Here is a 20,170-nt window from a genome sequence, read left to right as displayed (position 1 = left end):
CAAGTTGTAAAGGACTTTATCAGTCCAACAGAGGATTCTATATTTAATCCTGGGGATAACACACACCCATTGCTTGAATATATGTGTGTGTGTGTGTGTGTGTGTGTGTGTGTGTGTGTGTGTGCATGAGATCATCAGACCTGTGATTGAAGAAAATGATTTTAATTCATTGAGGGCAGGGACTGTCTTTATTTTTATTATTTGTATTCCCAGTACTCAGCACAGTGCTTGATAACAGTGAACACTTAATAAATATTTGTTTTTTTAAAATTTATTCATTCATTCATTCCAGAACCTTGGCTAACAGGTGAAAAGCCCAAGGAAGGGTTTTAATCATTTCAAAAAGTGCCCATGTCTGAGCATGAAGAAGGAAAGGTATTGCTTTAACAATTTTCTTACTAAAAACAAAGAAATGTTATACCTGAATGGAACTGTGAAACCTGAAGTGAGTTGCTGCCTTCATTTCTAATCACAACAATTTAACAGATTCATGATCTCACTGATATATGTTATTCCCTTAAAAAGTTTAGATTGCTAACCTTTCCATACTTTCTCCTCCTTGGTTAACCTTTTTTGTCTCCTCCCATAAATCTTCCATGGAGGAGACACTAAATATCCTGGAGGGCTTCCTTTAGCTTGGGTAGTTCATAACTTTTTTTTTGGTGTGTGTATGTGTATGTGTATGTGTGTGTGTATGTGTGTGTGTGTTTGTGCCTGTGCCCTGGACACCTCTGGCAGTCTGGTGCAGCCTGTGAACCGCTTCTCAAAATGTTTTTAAATGCATGAAATAAAATAGATAAGATCACAAAGGAAACAAATTATGCTGAAAGAGGCACGTATGTGCATATAAATATGCGTATATATGTGTACGCACGCACGCGCACACACACACACACACACACACACACACACACAAATGTTCATGTATCCTGGAATGCTGGTTCTGGGTCTTACACCTTCCTTGAGTACCACTGTGACACACAAGATGTTCACCACTCAAGAGCCCTACATGACTAGTCTACTGCCTTTCTTGCCCATACACTGTCTTTTAGAAAACTAATTGATGATGATATTCAACCACCTAGTTACATATACTGTATCAGTCCCATGTGGTTCTTCATTGCCCTTTTGATCACGTAAAACTTCAATTCCTTGGATGTTTCTTCCATGATTTACAGCCATTTTATAATAGCATAAAAGATAAGTTTTTTGTGTGTGTCAATGAGTAGCTTGTATATTCATATGGACAATAAATATAATTTATCCATTTGGTTTTTATAGTGTAGACTGTTAGCCATCTCTATTGTGAGTGGTCATGAGAAGCTGCTACAGTCCTCTGGGGCCTGATATAATCAGAAAGTGGCATCTAGAGGAACTTATCATCTATAGACTTAATGCCAAACACAACAATAATTAAGTCAAAGGATAAAGAAGGAGAAAAGGAAAGAAAATGTTTCTTTAATTTACAAGGTGGGGAGGCTGTTCTAGTGAAGCTTCTTGCAGCCTAACTCAAAGTAGGGATCAGTTGCTTCTGGGAAAGAAAAAAAAATTAAATTACAAGTAGTTAATTGGCTATTTAGAGGAAAGCTCAAGTGTTAACTTCTTGCTGTCCAAAAGTAAACTGATGCTATTTTTTTAATTTAGACTGGGAACAAATCTTATTTTTGGATTGGGAAGAGCCTACATCTTTTCTTCTATCTCCAATTTTCTATTTCCTTTACAGAGGCCACCAAATAGAACTGAAAGGACTTCCATAGAGTTATTTCAATAGAATCAGTACTGTAATGAGAATAAAATAGAATTCTAGGGTATAAATCTTTTTCTCCCCCCCCCCTTTCAGCAGAAAGTCTTTTTAAAAAAAACTATGAAAACAAAGCTTTCAGAAGGGGGTTGATACATTATTTATGACTTATCAAGTGGAAAAACACCCACTCAGACATTTTAATAAAAACTTTCAACAAATGTATCTAATTTTATTGGAATAAAAAAAGCCAATTATGAACTGGGAAAGTTATTGTTTGTTAAACCACTATACAGCTTTCTGCAAATAGAATGTTTACAAACCACTTGGATTTACTTCTCCAAAGTTTCAGTTTCTGAAGGTCAAATAACTATGTAACTGCTTAATAAAGAAGCAAAGAAGTACCTCTAAATATCTCCAAGCTCTGATGGGCTTATATTCTGCTCCTTAGGTGAGGTATTAGCAAAGCTTATTTATTTTCATTTCCAAGGCTTTTATTTGCTCATTCCCTTGTGGTAAAGCTGATTTCCATGATGATTCCCTTCTTAATTTTAATACCCTTTTTACTCATCATATAGACATAAGAATTTTCCATAAAATAATGAAATCCTTGCAAAGGAAATGAAGACAACTAGAAGAGGAAAGTAAACTAGCTTTTTTTTTCAATTAATTGATCCACTGTCATGTGCATATAAGATTTTTTTTAACCAAGGAAAATAAGGTTAATTAACATAAAAACCCTCACTCGTTGAGATGCTGAATTTTGTGTTTTACCCATGCTGCCTTAAGTGCCTTGATTCCCCAGTAATGACCTAGTTCTCCTAATGAGTAACATTAACCCCTGGCTGTAGCTGTCCAGGACTTAATTGTCAACTGGTGCTGAAATAGGGGAGTTTGCCGATCAGCAGGTATGTGGTATATTAACTCATGTCATTTCAACCCCTAATAAATAAATCTGTTGCTATGGCAACAGGAACATCAGCTACATCACTTTTTCTTCTTTTTTTTTTTTTCTTTTTGGTTGGGGGGGGGGGGAAGTCTGCCTTTCACACTAAGCTTAAGAAAAGGAAGGAAATTAACTACATGTAACCATAATTAGAAGTAACATCATTTCTCATCTTAGAAACATATCTAAATTAATAGAAAAGGACAGCAGAGATAGTAATGCTTTTGACTATGATCACGATTCAACTGAAGAACTGTGGTTTGAAGTATATTTCTAAGTATGAACAGATCACAAATATTTGAGCTCTTTGTGTTTCTGAATTTGTTCCTTCTTTGTTTAACAAACAAATGATGCCAGCCAGAATACTGCTGAAATAGCTAATTGGTTGCATAGTCAATAAAGATGATACAAAGGGAAAAAATCCTTACATATTTTTATTAGTTATTATTACTATTCCTTCTCTGATTATTTTCATATGTTGGCTGAGGTTTTTTAAAAAAAGCATTTTGGCAGTGAGGTAAGCGAACCTAGGGAACCTGCAGAATCACACTCAGAAGGGATTTTAAATAATGGGTTGGAAAATAATTTTAAATAATTATTTTAAGAGAGTCTTACCAGACTTTATCAAGGGTTAAGGGATGGTTCAAAGGAACCTCTCTTCCCATCTTTATTTTCTTATTATTTCTAAGCAAATTGTTTCATCTGATCACAGCATTTCATTTTAAACATAATTTACCTTTCCTAACATCCATTTTGTTAAAATCAATAATTTCATTTTTACAAATTCTTGGAGGATTTGTGTACCTAACTTCTACAGTGGCACTTAATAAAAAGCATATGTTTTGTGACAGCAATAATGATCACATGACAGTCTATGCCTGTAATTTTGTTAATTGATTCCCCTCACATTTCTCTGTCATACAAGTTTCTTCTCAGGAGAAAGAAGTTGTTCTCATCTCAGTTTACTAGTTAGGGGACAATTGTAATGGTCAGACTTGAATAGGGATAATAATATTATAATCCTATAATGCATTAAAATCTAACCCAATCCAAAAGCATTTATAAAGTGAGTTCTATATGCTGGGCTGTGGCAAGGAACCAGGAATACAAAGGCAACGTGAAAATGTTTTCCTTGCCCTCAAGGATCCTGCATTTTACTGGTGGGGAAAGGAGTAGCATGGAAAGAAATAAGGGCATATATACACAGTAAGAAGGTAAAGAACACCAATGACTAACGGGATCAGAAAGGTTTCCTGGAGGGGCTGGCACATGAACTCTGCCCTGAAATAAGCTATATCTCTAAGAGATTTAAGTGAGGAAGGCTTGCATTACAAGCATGAGGACAGTCTCTACAAAGTCACAAACATGAGAGATGGAGTCAATTTCAAGTCATGGCAATTAAGTATTCTTCTGTGTTGGTGCTATACAGTACAAACTTTGATTCCTGTCCTTGAGGAGCTTATGCTCATAAATAAACACTACTTGTTTAAATAACAAATTAGTAAGGCTGTGATTCTATGACAAAGGGAAAGGGTTTTTAACATGCTTGTGTTTTACTATAGTAACTTTGACTATGCCTTTTGCTGGGGATGCCATTAAATCATCACATTTTATGTAAGGTAGTGTATTTCAGGTAACTAGAGCAATATTAGGAGACCTCTCAAAAATGGAAGGATTCCATACATTAAAGGCAATGTGAGGGAAATGAATCAGTGATTCATTGCCCAAGTAGAGTACTGGCAATTTACAAGCCTGAAAGAGAGGTTAGGAAAACCATCACATTGACCATACTAAGTCTGGGAGGCTAACAAGGCCTGTATTTTCTTATACATCATAAATGCAAACTCAAAAATAGAGACAAGTGAAGTCTAACCATAATATCAATTTTTATCATTTTATAAAATATCACATGTAAGTATATTGAAAAATGATGTGGTATAGTAGACAGAGAGCTGACCTCAACCATCAGGAAGATCTGGGTTCACATCTCATCTCTGATACACACTGGTTGTGTGACCAATGAAATCACAATACTGCCCCATGTGCGCCACCCCCAAAAAAAGACTAGTTTGTCAGAAATTATTTTTGTTTGCCTGTTTTCCAAAGTAGATGAGACGACAAGAAACTGCATATAGAACATGGATTGATCTTCATACATTAAGTGGATTGGAAAATAGTCTATGAAATGTTATTTAAGAAATTGTAAACATGGAAAGGATAACTTTTATACCTATAAAATGTTATAATCTATCAATCTCTATATCTATGAACACTGTTTTAGAATATTTCATATAATATTCAGGTAATGATACTCCATTGCCTGAGTAACAAAACCACTGTTTTTGGAAAAGAAATACACAATATATATTAAATTAAGTTAGGCTTCTTGTCATTAAGGCATCAGTGCCCTGGGAATAGAGCCTCCAGATGAGGAATGGTCAACTTTTTTTTTTTTTTAAGTTGAGGAGCTTATTTGGTTGCAAACCTGATTTTAAAACAGGATAAGAATGATTGATACTGGCTGGCATCCTATTTGGGGAATTAGGATGGAATATATAGAATTTTAGGACTGCCTTTCTAGTCTTGATCACCCAGAAGTGGAATGGATTTGCAATTGGTTGGAAGGCCATATTCAGAGAATTGTTATCCATGGTCCAGTGCCAACCTGGAGGGCATAACAAGTAGCAATTATCAAGAGTCAGATCACATTAGAAAGTAATTCCCTCATTAAACCAAGTGCTGGTTAGATGCTTCCTACTGCCCACCTCTGGGCAGGTTAACATGGCAAATCTGGAGAAGATTCAGAGGACATCACTCAAAAGAATTAAATGGTTGAAAAATAGGATCTATGAAGAAAGGTTAAAAGTAATGTAATTATTTACATTAGAGATGAAAAGGCCCAAGGGTGGTTAAGTAAAGGTTTGTGGAGATAAGAAAGTTGTTATACAAAAAAATGGTAACCTGTTGAGGATGTGATAAAAAAAATGAACAAAATGAATTCCAACATTTGGGATTTAAGATGGATAAGAGGAAGAAACTCCTGACAATGAAGGCTGTTAAAATTGAGATAGGATATTAGATGAAGTCTTTTTTCATAAGAAATCTTTAAGAGTAATATTGATTTTTTTTATGTCTGGGATGGCTTAAAAGAAGTCTGCCCAAAAGCAGATGGATAGATGGAATGACCTCTCAGAGTCTATTCCAATACTGTGATTCTGTATGAATCTAAGGAAAATGGGCTTATACATGACACAGAAATGCTGAGAGCATTCTTCCTTAATATCCAACACCTTGACTCATTTACTAGCCTCTAGTTCCAAGCACCTGAAATGCTGACCACCAATAAGTAATCCTGTTAATGTAATGACCAGCTAAACCTGAAACCCTTAAAGATGACCTAACAGCTGAGCAAGTACACAGGATTATAAACGTATGGAATAGGAGTAGCCCAATTCTGCTTATGCCTCAAAAGAAACCATGCAACCAACCACCCAACGAGCAAGCAAACAGAACACTTCCTCTAAATTGCTGGTAGGAAAAAAAAAATCACACTAACATTACTCTGAATTACATTTTAAAATATAAACACTAGCCTGAAAAAAATTCATTAGTCCAACAAATATATATTTTTAGATTATAGTGACGAGCTCTTTTAATTATGCTCTATTTTATGCCCCAAAGTGACAAATTAAAAAGAAAACTCAGTGTAGTGGCTTTATTTCCACTTAGCTGTCAGTTTACCATTTCTTTTATCTTGTTATTACTATACTCTCTTCCTCAACAGTTTATCTTTCTATGTCTCCTAAGTCTATTTTTGTTTCTGTAGAATTGTGTCTTTTTCTCTCCTGAAATTTAGACTTTCAAGTATTTTAATCCATTGCAGAAGTACTATCTCTCATTATTTTAATCTAAAGAAAGTAGGACACTATTTCCTTCACGATACCTTCCTGTTTTAATCATAGAAGATTCTTGTTTCACTCAGTTTGGACAAAGATTCCCAACAACAATTTTGCCCTTTTTCTTTTTCCTCCCATCTTAAAATTCACATCCTTAAGTAGCATGAGATAATAACATCCAACATTTATAGAGTGCTTTAAATGTTGCAAAATACTTTACACATGTTATCTCATTTGATCCCCACAACAACCTTGCTACATAGGCACTATTATGATCTTAACCTGAGAGGGGTTAAATGACTTGCCCAGGATCACACAGCTAGTCAATGTATAAAGCAGTGTTTGAACTCAGTTCTTCCTGATCTCTATCCACTACCCTACAATCATGAATAAGTTTTACTTTGACATGCATAAATTCTATAAATGAATGCATTAGCAGGTTTATTTTTGGATGCTTTAGAGGCAGAGAAAGAGATCAAGGAAGTGGTCAGGGAAGTTGTTCTCTACTAATATAGTTATCATGTGCTGGGACAGCTAGGTGGAGAGCAGTGGATAAAGCACTGGCTCTGAAGTTGGGAGGACCCTAGTTCAAATCTCACCTCAGACACTAGCTGTGTGACCCTGGGCAAGTCACTTAACCCCAATTGCCATGAAACATCTGGGGCCTTCTCCGGTCATCCTGATAATATATCTTGCCACTGGATGCAGATGCCTTGGGAGGAGAAAGTGAGGCTGGTGACTTTATACAGACCTTCCTCACTTAATCCAATTCACTGCAAGCCATGACATCTGTCATGGTCCTTTTCAAGAGCTTAGGATAAACAACAACACCCCTTCCCTATACCTTGCTTCCCCTCTACCAGGCATCTTCAGAAGTTATATTTGACATTGGTGGTATTAATTTGGATTCATGGCCCCACAGGGTTCAGTACGACCATCTGTGTGGCTTCAATGAAGCTAGGTAAAGTTGTGACTCAGGCCCTTTCCCAACTAGCAAGTCTCTCATTGGCCTTGGGTTTGTAAACAGAACTGGTCTGCACATAATATTAATACTGAGGGTAAGATGGTCACAAATTACTTCCTTTAGAGCTTTACCTTGGGCTTAATTTGTGAAGAACTATGCAGGGTCAATAGTCATGGCAACCCTAGGCCTCACCACAATGCTAGACTCAATCGTTCTATAGTAATAGCCAATTATGAATCTTCCTATTCTGTTTCTTACCATGACCATCAATCAATTAAGATGGTCATGCACTCTCACACATATAGTGAAATCCTGGCTTTTGGATGAAGCAAAATAAATAAATTCACTGACTTTTAGTAGGTTAAGAGGATTGTAAATGTAGAGGTGGGGAAGATCATTAAGATTGCCTAATTCAACCCCACTATGGCCCAGAGAAGGTAACTGGCTTGTCCAAGCTCAAAAGGGCTAGTAAGCAGCAGAGAAGGGATTTGAACCTAGGTCCTCTGAGTTCAGATCTAGTGCTTTTTTTTTTGGTAACCTACATGAGGACATGGCCTTTTTTTTTCACCTTGTCTTTCTAGCCACATTTATGTGGGGAACTTCAATGGTGGGAACTCCTTTCACAGATGCATGTTCACCAATGTAGGCTGGAAGCATGTCTGTAACTTATATTTTAGAGTTGCCTGCAGGTAAGAGATTAGAGGTTATGTGTTTTGCCCATGGTCACATAGCCCACATGTGTCAGAGGCAGGACTTGAACCAGAACCTTTTTGTATCTAAAACAGGTCATTTTTTTCCTTGAAGCCATATTACCCCTGCCTTGCACACAGCAGACAGCAAATACTTGTTGGATTAGATTATATCACGTTCTAGGTGGCGCAGTGGATAAAGTACCGCCCCGGGATTCAGGAGTAACTGAGTTCAAATGTGGCCTCAGAAACTTGACACTTACTAGCTGTGTGACCCTGGGCAAGTCACTTAACCCCCATTGCCCCGCAAAAAAGAAAAAAAAAGATTATATCACGTTGCTTCTCATTCAAACACGAATATACAATCCACAACATACCTAAAAATATGAAAATTCCTCCTGAAAAATATACAACTGAGTGATGATTCAATAAATACCAGACTAAGAGAAAACATAGTGTTGACTAATTAAATTAAGTAGGATCAATAGGGGAGCCCTACATCCTCCCAGGGGAGACTCCCTTATGACAGAGGAGTCTCAAAGCATGACCTTTATGTCACAGTTGTTCAGGTTACTGGTTGAGTGGGACCAGTTCATTTGCACTCACCCCAGAGAGACATCCTAGGAAAAGCTGCATATACAGATGAGAGAATGAATGCAGAAAATTTGGAAATGATGCTGCAAACATAAAGCCTGTTGTATGTCTATATAAACATAAAGTTCTAGAGAGATCTTTGGGCAAGTCCAGAATCAGGATGTGAAGAACTAAGTAATGGAAACATTGCAAAAGAAAGGTATAACAGCAGGTGGCACAGGGGGAGTACATGCTATAAATTTTCTGCTATCTGCAATGATCATGAAATGAGATGTTCTGATTATCAGTCCATTATGACATATGAATTCTCCATTTTCAAAGAGTCAGAATACAACAAAATAGATTTAACACTAAAAGTATGTTAAATATAATTTAATCTTTTTCTGGTAAGTCAGAAGGCACTTCAAGATCTTGTACTGTCCTGGGTTTTGTCATCATATATACAACATTCTCATTCTATTTCAAATGATAGGAAGTGCAGTTTAATAGGGAATTTGACAAAACAAATAAATCAACTCTCAATGTATCATTATTGTTATTAAGCAAATATTTTAAAACCAAAATAACATTTTAAAAGTAATTATGTCTAAGAAATATTCTATTTGTAAAAGATTCTATTTTTAAATAGTCTCCCTTTTTAGGCCATATAATTTCTTTGTGAAATTGCTTCATTAATCAGGTAAAAATATTTACTGAGTAACCACAAAGTGTATAGTTGCACTATGTTAAACATATGGTAAAAAGTTTTTTAGTTAAATTTCTAGCATATTTTCCTCACATCAATAAATATAGCTGTCATTTCTCCTAAAATCCAGTCTCAAATCATCAACTGCCCAATGGACATCTTCATAGTTTAAGTTGTCCTGAAGGTATCTCAAATGCAACATATCCAAAAGGGAACCATTCATTTCTTTACAAACCTATTGCTTTTCCAAATTTCCCTATTTTTGCTGAAGGCACCACCTGCCAGTCACCAAAATTTGCAAATTCAAAGTATTCTCTGACTCTTCCCTCTCCCTTACACATTACCAGGTTTTCTCAATTCTACCTCTTCAATATTCCTTCTATCATTCCTCTATTCTCTACTCATACAGCCTCTGTCCTAGTTCAGGCTCATTATCTCTCCCCTGGCCTATTGCAATAACCTCCTAATTGGTTTTCTTGTTTCTAGTTTTTCCCTGCTTCAATCCCATTCTCCATGACAGCTGCCAAGTTAACATTCCTAAAACATAGATCTAACAACTATGTCACTCCTCTACTCAAACATCTTCAGTTGTTCCTAGAATAAAATAGAAAATTTAAAACATGGCATTTAAATCATCCTACAGTATGGTTCCCACTACCTCTCCAGCCTAATTTCATATCATTCCCATTCTTTCACTCTCTATACTAGTTAAATGGGACTACTGGCTGTTTCCTTTACATGGAATTCAATGCCCTACTTTTGCATATGTGAATAGGTTATTTCTCCATGTCTGGAATGCTTTCCTCTGCTTGTCAGACTCCCTAACTTCATTCTAAACTCAGCTAAGATGCCACCTTCAACACAGGACGTCTCTAATTCCTACAGTTTTAGGACTCAAATTCAATCCAAAACAATTCTGACAAGCATTTATAAAGTGCCTAGGGTATGCAAGGCAATAGGGAACAAAGATAATATGAAAAACAAGCCCTTTAATTAAAGATTTGACATTTTACTGGGTGCAATGTTGGGAGAAATATTATAGAATATTATGTATGTGTGTACATACATGTACACATATGCACATATATACATATATGTGATAATTTGAAAAGAGAATGAACTAAGGGGATAAGGGGTCAATGACCATGAACTATACCTCGAAGGAAGGTCATAATTCTCTTAAAATTCATTTTAAATTTGATGCATTTATAATATACCTGCATATATAAAATATGTGTGCATATATACATATATACCCATCCATCCATCCAACCAACCATGCATCCATCTATCCAAGCATCCATATATATATATATATATATATATAAAAATAAAATAATCACTTCCTTGGATACCCCCTGGTCCTAATGCACTCTCCCTGCAACAAGATCATATCTAACTGGGTATGCTAGGTAAGTAGACATGCTAAGAGATGAGGAAAGGACATGGTGATCAGCCTGGGCAGATACAGAAAGGATGGAATGGAATTTCAGGAAACAGCCAATAAGCCTGTTTATCTAGAGCACAGACAGGTAAGGGGGAAGAAAGTTTAATTAGTTTGAAAAGGTAGACTAGAACTAGATGTGAAGGGCCTTAAATGTTAACCTGAATAGTTTTTATTTCATCCCAGAGTATAAGGAGCCAGTGATCTCCCAAGACAAAGCACTGAGTGACACATATAGCTAGGAAATGGAACATGGATAATGAGTCTGCAAAGGAGGCTGAGCAGAAATGGTCAGACAGGTAAGAAAAAAACCAGGAGTGTGCAGTGTCACAAAAACTCAAGAAGGAAAGAGTATCCAGGAGGAGAAGGCAGTCGACTGTCAGATCTTTCAGAGAGCTCAAGGCCATTGGACTTGCAATCTCTTAATTGCTGGAAACCTTGGAAGAATCAGGATCAGCTGAATGGTGAGGCCAGAAGTGAAATAAGGGTTTGGGAACTGAGTAGGAGGTGAGGAAGCAGAGAGGTAAGAAGGAAAGATAGCTTTTTCTAGGTCTTTGGCTGGAGGTGGTAGTAAGGAAAGTGAGAAACAATTTTTAGACTTTGTTGAGGTTACACAAATGCTTTGCCCCAGCTCTCATGTCCCCTAAGATCCAAGTCAGGGTAAGCTACAGGAGGAACATTTTCTGACAGTCAAGATCTGGGAGGTGAAGAGTTTTTTCAAAAATAGCATCATGATGAAGGAAGATATGGATGGAGAAATTTCCTTTAGTTTTTAGCAATGATCACTAGAGACCTTGCTGCAAATTTACCTGTGTAGAAATTGAATCAGGAAATAAGGTCAGGTTAATTTTTAGGTATGTAAATTTTTCTTAAATGATGAGTTTCAGTAGTGCTTTGGAATAGTCAGTCAATGGATGGTAGATGAAGCTAAAAGAAAGCCTAAGTTTTATTTGCTGCTATATACTATAGCCTATCAAAAATCCTGTCCTTTAAAAATAGGGTCACCTATGAAGTCAGTCAGTCAACCAGAAGTCAATCAATAAACATTTACTAAGTGCCTATTATGTGTCAGGCACTGTGCTCTTTACAAATAATGCCTCATTTGAAACTCACAACAGATGCTGTTATTGTCCTCATTTTACAGTTGAAGGAACTGAGTCAAACAGTTTAAGTGACTTGCTCAGGGCCAACAGCTAGTAAGTGTCTGAGACTGAATTTGAACTCGTCTTTCTGACCTGAGCTTCCTGAGGAGCTCACAGTCTAATAGAGTAGACAACAAGAAAATAAATATGTCCAAACAAGTTACATGCAGATAATGGAGATACACAGAGATGTAGAGATAATTAACGGAAGGAAGACACTAGCATTATGGGGGATCTGAAAGGGCTTCTTATATAAGATGGGATTTTAGTCAGAAGAGAGGAAGAGGGATGGGATAGAGTTGCTATGCAGCAGATGTGGGCAGAAAGTACTATTCCTCTATACCACCAACTTCCTAACCAATGTAAAGTCAACTGTGGGGTTCTAAGAAAACAGGATTATGATAGTTCTCATTTGGATGGACCTTCAAAGATCCAGGAATCCTCTTTTCTGTTTCACGTGTGGTGATATTGCCTTGCAATGTCATTCCCCCTGAATAGACCATTGATGCTGCATTGTTATCAACCTGCTACGGACCAGATCCCAACTTTAACAGTAGGTGTGGGATCTTCCATTAGATGTTAACACACAGGGCAAGAAAAATGAGCGTCTGAGGACTAAGAACTGCACAACATAATGGCTCGGCGGTACTGTAATTTTACACACTTAATTATCATCTCTGTATGGGAATTTGTAAAATCATGCAAAGTCCTTCTCCAAGTTTGCTTTTTCTGTCCCTCAAGCATTATATTTTTTGTGCCAATTTCAATAAAGAGAACATTTACATAGGAGGGGGAAAAACCAGTGTGCATGATGATATTTTGGAAGAAGAGAGTCAGGAGAAAAAAAAAAGCACTGTGGTCTATTTTACAAAGGTCTTTGGCTATAAGTCATTTCTATTAACAGTGCTTTGCTATAGATGTTTATAACAAAACATTAAAGACTTGGAGGAAAGGAGCAAACAAATTACTCTGCAGAGAACCCCGCAACTCTGCTAAAATACTGTCAGTTATTTATCTATTGTCAGCAGAGGTTGCGTACTATAATCCTTGACAGGCTCAGATTCAGAAAGAATGAAGAGAAGGGGCAGGCATTGCATTTAAGGGCCTGTTCTCATGCAAAGACATTTTAACTCAGATTTAAAGCTAGAATGTATCTTCTAGAAAATGTCACTTTTGATTTTGATACATTTCCTAGCAAGCAGGCCCTACATTCAGTTGACTTAGTATGAGATGTGTTAGAGGCTAACACTATATCTTAGGCCATTCGTGATCCCAGTGTGGATCTAACACAATGAGGTCAGCATCACTTCATTTTTAGAGGTTGCTACCATAACTGCATGATTTCATGGAGATATTTTTCTTTATGTGAAGGAGGAGGGTTATTTTTTTTTTATTGTCTGTTTCGTGAGGAGAGTTGAAGAGAAGGAAGGACCACATCTTTCTCTGTCTCCTCCCCTCCCCATCTCTGCCTTTCACAACACTTTCTTTTTTCTTGTTTTAAGAAAATAAATTATCAATGGACACCTTCTAGCAGAAGTTGTGGTTGGGGGATTTGGGGGAGGAAGTAGATAAATCCTAGCTGAGGGAGCATCAGAACAGCCTCATGGCATGTTAAGGAAGCCTACCTTCAAGGAGGTAGTTAAAAGAGTTTATCTCATGGATGGGTAAATTTGAGGTCTCAGGATGGGAGTAGTAAGGCCTGAATAAATAATATAGCTCTGGTCCTCTTTACCATGGAAGCCATAGCCCCCCCCACCTTACCCCCCCCACTTCCCTTTTGGAATATAATTTGTATTGACTGGCCGATTATATGATTTTTACCCATATGATCAGAGGTATAAATAAATGTGTGCTTGTAACTTGGAATGTTTGACGAATGCTGAACTGGAATCTTAATTTTCTAATTCATATTCACCAATTAAAAACAAACTGTATTTTTATGAGCAAATTTACATAAATCAGATGATAAAGCATCTAACACTAAAGGGTAGGAGTTCAGCTCACAACATTTGCATACTTTCTCCTAAAGAAAATATAGGCGTTTTAGATTTTCATTGAAGAGCCTTGCTGTGTTGGTGCTCTAATGGGCTTAGAACAGTAAATTTTGAAGAAACTGATTGCTACCCCTGTAGCTAGTAAATGTCTGCCTAGACCCAGTGGCATTTGAAAAAAGTGTTTTATCATAAAATTATCCCAGCAGAGTCCATTCTGCAAGATAACATCATCATCATCATCATCAGTACTCCATGCAGGACCCAACAGCTCTGGCACAATATTGCCAGTCATTTATCTGTTGTCAGCACAGGTTACACACTGTAATCCTTGACTGCCTCGGAATTAGAATGTCTTTGATGTCCCCACAAGAGTTTTTTGCCCGAAGGCTTTACCAATGCTCGGCGGCTCAGTGTTTATTCCTCGTAATCTTCCTCTCATCTCCAGGCTAGCAGTGACAGATGGTTATGGGCACACAATAGTATTAAGAGTTTGATATTTTTTTTTTATGCTGTGCTCTCTGTACAACAAATAGCTATCAGACGCGGGCCAGAGAGCTGACATAGCCCGCTTAGGTAATGGCAAACAAACAGCTCCGGTTGATGCTTTCTGTCATTTTCCCTGCTAACCCTGCTTGTTTTCATTGTATACTCTCAAAGGTAAACTATATTAACCTTATAGACTGTTATTAAAAAGATATATCTATATGAGCATAAAGTGCTTTTCTTTTCTCTTTTTCTTACTCTTTTGATTATGAAAGTAATACTGCTGACATATTGAACAAATATCGAATGTCAACATAAATTTTTAGTGTGTGATAATATCCCCCTTCATATAGCTGTGTGTCAGGCGGGAACCCGTGGATGATGCATAGCAGTAAATAACCCAAACAAAATTAGTTCTCTTGTCAGCTTCTACCTTGTATGTCCCCAGGCATCAGTAAAATTGACTGCACGCTAGATTTTCAAAATTAGCCCTAATGTTAGCTATGTGTCTGGCAACCTCCAAGTTTCCAGTGTTCTACTATATTGCCCGTAAGGATGAATGTGTTACTTTTATATTTTGGCATTTGCTCTTGCTGATGCGGCTTTTTTTCCCCCTCTTCTCTAAATTAAAAATAATTTAGCTTTAACAATAAGAATGTGCACAAACACAATGCTGCGTCTCTTTAAGCAACTAACTTTAGGCAATTAAATTAAATGAAGGCAAAAATAGACACAGAAAGAGAAGGAATTATTCAATTTAATATTGTTAATTTTATTAACTTAGCTCTGTCTTATTTTATGCAAAGTGTTGAATAATATGGTGGGCTTCCCACCCCCTTTACCAAATCAATATGCTATTTTGGAATACAGAAGGACCAGCTATTTAATTTAAGATTTTTTTGTCACCCTAGAGTTAAACTTTTAGAATGTCCGTCCTAAACAAAACATTTTTTAAAAAGAAGCACCCAGATATTAAAAGCCAAAAAGGAAGTACTTTCAAAAGGGGGACTAACCAGTGACCTTTAAGTTTCCCTTTCAAAATAAACTATATAGACTACAATTTAAAATTACATATACAGAACACTTTAGAGTTCTAAGTAAAACATGATTAAAAAATAAATGTTACTCCCTGAGAAAGGCTATGTTGGAAGTGTGAAGTTGATTAAACAAATCCAAAGACAGATTCCACATCAACTTCCAATCCCTAAATTTTATGTTCAGACATTTAGAGTCAAAGATGAAAATCCCTTTAGGTACCAGATGCTGCAGATCATCTGGGAGAGCTTCTGGAGTTTTAATGTGCTGGAAGTCAAATCCTCTGTAAAGGCGATTTGTCCTGTCGGTGTGGTGTACTTATTACTTCACCTGCAAACAGTTGCTCTCAGAAAAGCTGACCCACTGATCGACCCTACATCTCTGCAATAAACAGGCTGTAATCTGTGGAGGAAGTGAACTCTATTCAGGCCACATGCAGATTAAACAAACTGGGAGGAATAAAAACTAGATTAAAATGTTCATGCCTAATACCGGAAGATTATCAGGACATTTTACCTCTTTAAATCCTAATTTATAAGAGTCAGGCTAAAGTTTATGAGTCTATATTTGTAGTGATTACATAGCATGGGAGATGATTTTCCTCTATTTAGAAAGATTATACTAGGAGGTATTTTGGTCTGCACTAAGAACTAAGGTATTTAGGTGGGAATTTGCTAAGGATTGGGAGAGTGAGGAGAAACCTGTTTAAATGTACCTATGTTTCCTATGATGATAGCAAGTAGGGCTTGGTAATTTTTTTAGAACAGTCAGGTTAGGAAAAATCCAGTCATGTTCACTGTAATATTGATGATATGGAAATATTGCTTCTCAATAGCAATGGTCAAAAGAGCTCTGCAATAGTTTATCATTTCATTAGCATGGGATACTATAAATTTTATCTTTTACTCTGAAACTTTTCTGAATAATGAGATAATATATGTATGGTGTTCTGCAAACCATAAAATATGTAGAAATGTTAGCTATTGTCATTATTGTTGTTGTTGTTGATGATGATGATGATAATAAGGTACATCTGTTATTCACCAGTACTATGTGAACATTTGGTTATATTATTAAAATTATACACAGAAGCTAAATTCATAAATTTGTCCTAGGTATAATAAGTTATTTTGATTAACTATACTTACCACCTATGAGGCCAGACGATGTGCAGTGGTCTTTGTTGTTCATCAGTTCCACTCAAAATATTATAGGGGTTAAGAGCCATATGTTGCTTATCTTCTTTTTGACCAGGGTCTGAATTATTTGATGGGTGAGCCTTGTTCACATCCTCCAGTTTTGTTAATGGATTAGACTGGCTATCTTGTTGGGTGGTATGAGGGCTAGACCGTACTTCACAAAGTCCAGACTCAAGATTCAAATGGCTGTTTTTCATTAAACTCTCAGTAACTCTGTTCTTCTGCTGGAAAGGAAGATCCATAAGTGGAGTATTGTCTTCATTTCCTTTGAGGCCAAATATCTTCTTAAAACGGGTCATTTTGTGCTCTGGCATGAACCTGTTACATAAAGGGAATTTTCCGTTTTTTAAGTGAACATGACATTTTAGCTCCATTCTTCCTTTTTATTATTTTTTTTAAAGATACTGATGTATAATACAGAGAAAGGAAAACAACAGGAGAAACTCGGAAACAAACTGGAGAACTTCAGAAAACAATATCAAAGTTCAGAGTTACATTAACTTTGACAATAGTCTTTAAAAATTTTATGGGGATGCAAAATTTTTCATTGGCCAAGCTCACAATTAAGAAATATAGTTCTCTATTAGTTATGTTCTTCTCCCTTAGTTACAGTCTTTCCTTATACTCTTCTCCCCTCATTGCAGTATTTCACTGAGAAGTGACAAAATAAAAATGCACTGTTCTCTTTAAGAAACTACACATAGATCTCTACAGAACTGAACAAAAGAGGGGAGTGTATTAATTTTCTTTTCTTTCATTTTCCTCATTTTCATTAGGTTTTCTGAGTCATGTGGGCTAGGACTTCTTTTCATCCACATTTGCACTAGTACTTTTTTTTTGTTTGTTTTACACTAGTACTTTATTATAGTCTTTAAAATATCCTTCATTAACTCTAGCCATTTTTGATTATAACATCATTCTGTAGCTCTACAGCACCTATGTGCATGGTGAGCATCATGCATTTCATTTGTTAATGCCTCCTTCAAGGTTTTCTTAGGTCTTTTACCTGTAATCCTCTGAATTCTCCAGATCAAGAAGAAGTGTCTTGCAAATATTGGACATTTAATAAATACCTGATCTGAAATGAAGTGACTTTCATTTTTCCTCTCCTCTGCACACAATAAGGTATCTAACACAGACAGACAAGCAATGGAGGAGAAGGCATTTTTTAAAAATCGAACTCTTAGCTTTTAAAGTCAACAAGCACTTATCAAATACTCATTGCAGACACAGCAGAGACCCTAACACTGCTGGACACTGTAGGTGATACAAAGGTAGAGAGGATGATGCCTACACTCCAGGGAGCTTTGACAGCCTTTTTGGGAAAAGAAGCCAATTGGAGCACATTAAGCAAAAAGAAAGTAATGCCGGAAAGGATAACACCAATTGCTGTATTTTATAGAGCAGACTCTGATAATAATGGGTCACATTTGTAGAGCACTTGGTGATTTATAAATTATTTTGTTTCTGGCATTCCTGGGAGGTGGAAAATGCAAATATCATCCTCCTCTTTTTACAGATGAGGAAGTTGAAGTACAGGGACTTTGAATGATTTATTCATGATCGCACAGCAAATGAAGGGTCAAATCCTCTAAGCTCTGAGGTAGCTAAGTGGTGTAGTGGATAGAACACTGGGCCTGGAGTTAGGAAGACCTGAATTCAAATGCTACCTCACACACTCACCAGCTTTGTGACCACAGGGAAGTCATTTAACCCTTGTGTGCCTCAGTTTCCTCAACTGTAAAATAGAGATAATAATAACATCTACCTCAAAGGGTTGTTGTGAGGATCAAATGAGATGATATCTGTAAAGTGCTTAACATATTATCTAGCACATAGTAGGTCCTTAGTAAATGCTTGTGCTTGCTCTTCCCCCCACCCCCACACCCAGTGCTATCTTTCTAAGTGCTACAGAAATCAGAGAAGGAAAACACAAAAGCATAGTAACAGATTATTGGATGTGAAAGGGACTTTAGTGATCACCGTTTTATCCCCAATCATTATCAATTATTTCTGAAAATAACTTCCAAATGGAATCCTCATTCATCCAATGATCATTTGTCATATCTGTGTGTACTAGGCACTGGGGATGCAAAGACAAAGATGGATCCACCCTGCCCTAAAGAAGCTTATGATAAATACATATACACATTCATCAACATGCCAAAAAGCTATAATTCCATCCACCAATATGCAATACAGCTAACAACTTCTCTGTAATTTTAACAGAAGATCTTCAAGAGTTATTGTGGCTGAAAAAATTCTTTACCCTCAGGCCTACAAGGTGTTAAGCCCCTACAAACTTAGGCTGTTCCTCCAACAACAAACGCAGTCAATCACAGTCTACTTTGGTAGAATCTGCTACATTTTTTTTTCCCTTTGTTTTGTTTTGCTACAAGAACCCAGGACCTTCTCCATGGAACAATAGTATATCATCAGTAGGACTTTACATATACTTGAACATTTCAATACTACAAATATCTGTGACTTCATTACTCTACCAATGCAGATGCTTCCACTCTTTGGTATCTTCCTGAGTGCTCCAGCAGATTAAAAAAAAAATTACTGTCTTATAGCCAAGCCTTTTGTGATAAGCTTCTGTGAAAAAGAGACTGAGTACAAGAAAATGTCATTTTAAACCCTCATGAATGAATTTCAAGTACATTAAATCTTTATTGGTTGAATTAAGTTATTACATTTGGTGAGTCCAAAAAGTCATATGGGACAAAATTCGCTTGTTTTATATATAATTTCTGCATTCCTTTAAAAGTCTGTTCTAATTTTGAGTATTTTGAGAAAAATCTTGAAAATAGATATGCAGCCATGAAAAAAAGATTTCTATTATTACTGCTACAACTTGGAAAAAGTGGGGAAAAGGATAGGCTCATAATTAGCTTTTTGAAAAACACTAGCTTTGAAGGAAAATATACAAGCATAAAGTAAATATGTAAATGTAAGAGTTTAAAATCTCAAAAAACCCTTCTCATAATTGACTTAAATAACCATTCATTGAAAAACTGCAAAAAAAGAAATCTTGAATTTTTAATATTAATTCTGGGTGTTATATTCTATGGGTGTTAGGGGAATTAGCTAAAATATTTAATTAATCGATTGAAATTATTTTTCTAAAAATTCATGTAAAAAGTAGGGGCATATGCAGGGAAAATATCATATGATAGTTTTTATCAAAAGTCTTATAAAAAGTAAAATAGTGACCTTGACAATAACTTTAAAACTCCACTAGAAGAATGAAAAAATATCAATGAGAAACATCTATAATTATTTATCGTTATTAAAGAAAAGTAAAACAATTAGGGCAAGATATTTGTTTCTAGGTAGTTAAGAATGCCAAGCATGC

General features: G+C 36.3%; 1 protein-coding gene across 1 annotated transcript in view; it reads right to left on the bottom strand.

Moving 5' to 3' along the window:
* Positions 1–20,170, bottom strand: part of GTDC1 (glycosyltransferase like domain containing 1) — a 387,632-nt gene that overhangs the window by 62,112 nt on the left and 305,350 nt on the right. The window contains 1 exon segment of the mRNA XM_043992941.1: positions 16,762–17,130. Within this exon segment, the coding sequence (XP_043848876.1) occupies positions 16,762–17,130 (369 nt within the window).

This window comes from Dromiciops gliroides, chromosome 3 (assembly GCF_019393635.1).
Source record: "Dromiciops gliroides isolate mDroGli1 chromosome 3, mDroGli1.pri, whole genome shotgun sequence".
Classification (NCBI taxonomy): Eukaryota; Metazoa; Chordata; class Mammalia; order Microbiotheria; family Microbiotheriidae; genus Dromiciops; species Dromiciops gliroides.
The sequence above is the reverse complement of the archived record's forward strand: the minus strand, read 5'-3'. Positions and strand labels throughout refer to the sequence as shown.